The sequence below is a fragment of the Chenopodium album genome, chromosome 27 (assembly GCF_948465745.1).
Source record: "Chenopodium album chromosome 27, dcCheAlbu1.1, whole genome shotgun sequence".
Taxonomy (NCBI): Eukaryota; Viridiplantae; Streptophyta; class Magnoliopsida; order Caryophyllales; family Amaranthaceae; genus Chenopodium; species Chenopodium album.
Window position 1 is genome coordinate 27,210,001 of NC_137860.1, and position 4,712 is coordinate 27,214,712.

General features: G+C 35.8%; 1 protein-coding gene across 1 annotated transcript in view; it reads left to right on the plus strand.

Annotated features, from left to right (window-relative positions):
- LOC145620468 (peroxisome biogenesis protein 2-like) overlaps positions 1-3,868 on the plus strand; it is a 13,905-nt gene extending 10,037 nt beyond the window's left edge. Inside the window, exon 8 of the mRNA XM_081675148.1 lies at positions 3,250-3,868. Coding sequence (XP_081531274.1) covers positions 3,250-3,379 — 130 coding nt within the window. The 3' untranslated portion in view covers positions 3,380-3,868. The remainder of the gene's footprint in view (positions 1-3,249) is intronic.
- Positions 3,869-4,712: the final 844 nt, after the last annotated feature.

A 4,712-nucleotide genomic window follows, 5' to 3' on the forward strand; every position in this document is an offset into this window, starting at 1 on the left:
GGAGGTCTAAATGTGACTTTTTAAAAATAAAAAATCATGATAGGCAATAGATAAGTTTCTTTTTTTTGCAAATAGCTGCTTGTGTTAAACTAATTAGGAATGGTATTGAAGAGAGGCAGAAAGGCCTGATAAGAATCGAACCCTCATTCTCTTGGTTTGTGGCGAGACTTTTAACCAGCAAACTATCTTTTTATACTTTATTAAGTAGGGTTGTCTGGACTTGAGAGATATTTAAGGGAAGGTGACAAGTTGTCTTGGGAAGTTGAGAGGATTCACTAGCATGCTTTACTGGGATGAAAGACAGGAGAGTTGGGTTATAGTATGTTAGTGATGCTGGGATGGGAGATCCTTCTAGTTTTTAGATTGCATTGCTTATTGTTTGGCAGTTTGGCTGCTGCAGAGTGGTATTGTGCAGGTGGAGGGGGAGATTAATGATTAACTGTTAAGGACTTAAGGTGCTCGGTGGTGAATGAAAAGAAGTTGGAGTCTAAGTAGGTGTTCATTTCTTATAAATCCTGTCCAATTGCTCTTTCTTCATTTCTGAAATTTTGTTAGAATATGTCGGCAGTTTGGTTTACATTTGAGAAATGGAAAGGAATATGAATGGAATGCAGGGAAAGAAATCAAGAATGGGAAATTGAAATAAGAGAGTGATACATAATGGATTACGAAATAACATAACCCAAACTCACCCGTACTATTTCCAGCATCAACTGTAGACAACTAGGTGTCATCTATGCAGTCTACCTTCATCTGTACTTTGACCTTTATTCCCTTCCAATTTTAACCACAAGCATCCTCTCCCCTCCCGTCCACCTAAACTCATCATCTCCTTGAATTTCACTGTAAGTAAGAAATTGAAATAGACTGGTCTTGGGAATTTCAGACTGGGAAAGTCAAGTGTTGGCATCAGGAGATTGCATATTGGATTCTTAGATCTCGGAGCAAGAGTTGATCAGTTGGAAACTAATGAGTCAAATCTGGCAAAGAACTTTGTTTCTTACTTTCTCTCCCCCACATCTGTAAAATTTTTATGCCAACTTTCTTGCAGTTGAATGTTTGGGTTAGATAGTGGTGGTGAGGACAATGTTTGTGGTGGCGGTGAATTTGGTAGGGATGAATTTGGCTGTTGGGGATGGATGTTTTGGCTGAAGAGGAGGAAAACTGCAGAAGAAAATGGGGGAACTCTCAAGTCCCATGTTGGGGTGGGTAGTCAAGTATGAGGGGTTTAAGGGGAGCTTAAAAAGGAAAAAGGGGAAAGGGAATTGAAAAACCAGCAACCATATACGTAGTATATATTTAGATACTTAGGGGGTGTTTGGTATAAATATTGTAAGTGAAAGGGAAAGGATTCAAATAAGTAGGGGAGAGGGTAATGATAAACGTTACCTTTACTATGTGTTTGGTATCCTAATGGAATGGAAACAATTTGAGTAGATTGTGATTGAGTAAGGTAACGTATTTTGTTTCCACTAGTTTGTCAAGGGTAAGAAATAGGGGGATTTTGTTACTCTTAGGAAACGGTATTTGTTACCTTTAACACATACCAAACAACTAGAAATGGAAACAATTAATTGAATCCGTTTCCCACATCCAAAATTACTATACCAAACACCCCCTTAGGGGATTAAGGTTTTTTTTTTTTTTTTTTTTTTTTTTTTTTTTTTTTCTTTTTTTTTTTTTTTTTCCTTTCTTGAAAACCAACAGCCCTTAATTGCTTTTGAAAGTGTAACATTTCACTGCAGAAAAATGACTTAAGGTTCACGAGGAAATAGGATCATCCTCACTCATTTCCACACCCAATTTCAGCATTTGTTCATGTTTTATAGCAAATAGGAAAAATAATATAAAAAACAGGCAATACCTTTTATATACACCCTGATGCACATAGAGGTAGGTGCACCTAAGGGTAGTTTTTTGCTCATTTAATATTTTTTGCTCATTTTAATATTTTAAAATGAGCAAAGAATGTTAAAAGAGCAAATAATACCCTTGGGTGCACCATGCACCCGGGTGTGTATAAATTTCGAGCAAGATATGGAAAAATTGAAAATGTATGGAGTACAAGGTACTGTGGAATAATTTCAGTGGTTGTTTGCCGTGTATATAATCTTTATACTGACAATTGGAGGTGGTATGCTATTATTTGAACACCTTTAGTGACAATTAGACTATTAGAGGTTGTTATTGAAGGATCTATCTTCTGGCAAGTAAATTCTTGATTTCAGAAGCCATTGGAGGTGGAACTTAAAGTTTTGCCATGCTTCCGTCCTTGGTCAGAGAAGTAAAGGATTTTATTTTGTCTTAGGGAAGATGCAGTGTGACCAGGCATAAGAAAACTATTTTATTACCTTCTTTTTGGAAGGTGGGGGCTCAACGTAGGCAACTAGTCAAAAAGAAAGGGCTAAAAGTAGATTTAACTAATTTCATTTGTATTATCTTCTTCTCTATCTTTCTTTTTTTGGGAAAATTTGATTAATTCTAATCCGACAGAGATAATCCTACCTAATGAAAATTATGGTATATCAAACAACTATGCATCCAAGCTGGGACTATCATTAATAGTGCTGACTTGGCATAAAACATAATTATGTGAATATTTAACCTTACTGCATTGATCTGACAGAGCCTAAGGGTTGAAGGATTACCCTAACACTTTCTCTTCCTTAGGATGGATGGCTGGATTATCTCAGTATGTACAGAAAGGGTCCAATATTGAGGATGAATTAACTTTTCCTTAACGTCTTTTTTTTTGTTTGTTTCATATGCTTATTTTGCTCGTAACTGCATATCTTATTATTTTCTGGGCATTAAGTATGCACACATCTGAGAACATGTTGTACTTCTCTTCTTCCCTGCTCATCCTATAAGTTCAATAGCAGACAATCAAACCCATCCAACCAGAACCCAGCACAGCTACCAGTGGCTCACCAAAGATTATACTCATGAATAGATTCGTCGACTTCTGTTGAGCAGGCTGCTTATTTAAACCTCCACCCATCTACTCCCATTCCATTCACCATCTCTGTCTTTGCAACCCATCTTAATTTTCCATTTTAAAGTCATCGGCAATAACTTCTACCTCTCCATCTAGAGGTAGGACTAGAATTTTTGTTTTTGAGGGGATCAAATAGAACAAAAGCTCTCCTGTTATTTTACATTTTGAAATGCTCTAAGAACTTGCTCTTTTATCCCAATGTGCTTATTTGGTGACACTATCTGATGTTTGTGCACTAATTTTTCTTGCAGATACTGTTATTACTGCCTTAGAACACGATGTGCTGCTTCTCCATCTTTCAGATGTACGCGATGCAGCCAGCCAGTTACAGCCATGCAACGACTAAGGGGCTCTGTGGATGAGAACTCTGCTAAAAAATGATGTGCTCATTGAAAGGAATTCAAATTCAAATATGGGGCATTACAAAAATTGGGTTTCAGAACCGATACCATACACAGGAAGGCAAGTTTTTCTGTGGGTACACTCAAATTATATACTATCTCATTCTTTGGCAACATTTCACATCTTATTCTTGGTACCTTGATTGAATTTTCCACCCTTGTATAATACGGAGTAATATTAACAGATATTTTTGTCTGATTTAAAGAGGCAAAAATATATCCTTTGTCGTCCAATAATGCAAAGGTCTTCAATGTGGGGGCAGGGAAGCTTAAGCCAAAATTGAAGTTAGTGTATTGTCTTTCAATGTCTTCACAAGCTGCTGGTTTACAGGCTAATATAATTATGTAAAGGCGAATATGATTATTTTTATTGACTGCTGTTGATTTTTATGTACGAATTTTTGACTTGGTTATGCTTGATTGCGATTGCGATTAGGTTAAGGAATTAATATTGATTGCCTTTACTTAATTGTTACGTTGTACTACATGATTATACTCTGGGTCAATTAGCTGGGATTTTTTTTCCTTGGCAATCCAATCCTTAGATGGTATTAAGTTGTCTTGTTTCTATCATGAAAAGTAAATGTCTCTGTCTTTGGCATCCAAAGTTGCAATAGTTTTTGCCACTTATTATTATTTTTTCTATATTTTAATTATTTATTTGGTGTATTTCCATTCATTCTCCTCTGATTTCGGGACTTAGTAAAATTTACTATACGAAGTATTAGCCATCCTTGTAGCGTGTTTGGTTGAATGTTCACACTTGATGCACCATCTGCAGGATGCGCAATTCTGCTTTGTGAACCTCTGCTCTTTTTATGATCAAAAAACGGTTTGAGCAGAGTTCCGATGGATTTTAGCTCTGATTGTTATCCTCTCATACTGATTAAATGAATTTGTTCTTCATTCGATGGGATGAGTTAGGCTATTCCTTTTTAAGATTTAAGCTTAGTTGTACAGTATATGATAGAACATGAAAAATGACAAACTCTTATACACTCACATGAAGAACAGTTACATAGCAGGTTAATACTCCAAGAAGGATTATCATCAGTCCACTTCGAATTTTCCTTAACTAGTAAGGGAAAATTTTTGAATACTTATTTCGTGACTCCACTTTTTAAAAGTATTATACTTTAGAATTAATTTCGAACTTATGTGATATATTGAACATTGATTACGTGACTAAATTTTGACATGAACTGAAATAGACTTATTGAGTCTAAAATATATGTTACTGTAGTGAGTTTTAAGCTTATACTCCGTAGTAAATAAGGTAAGTCACTAGTCCGATAAACATGAATTGATCTTGT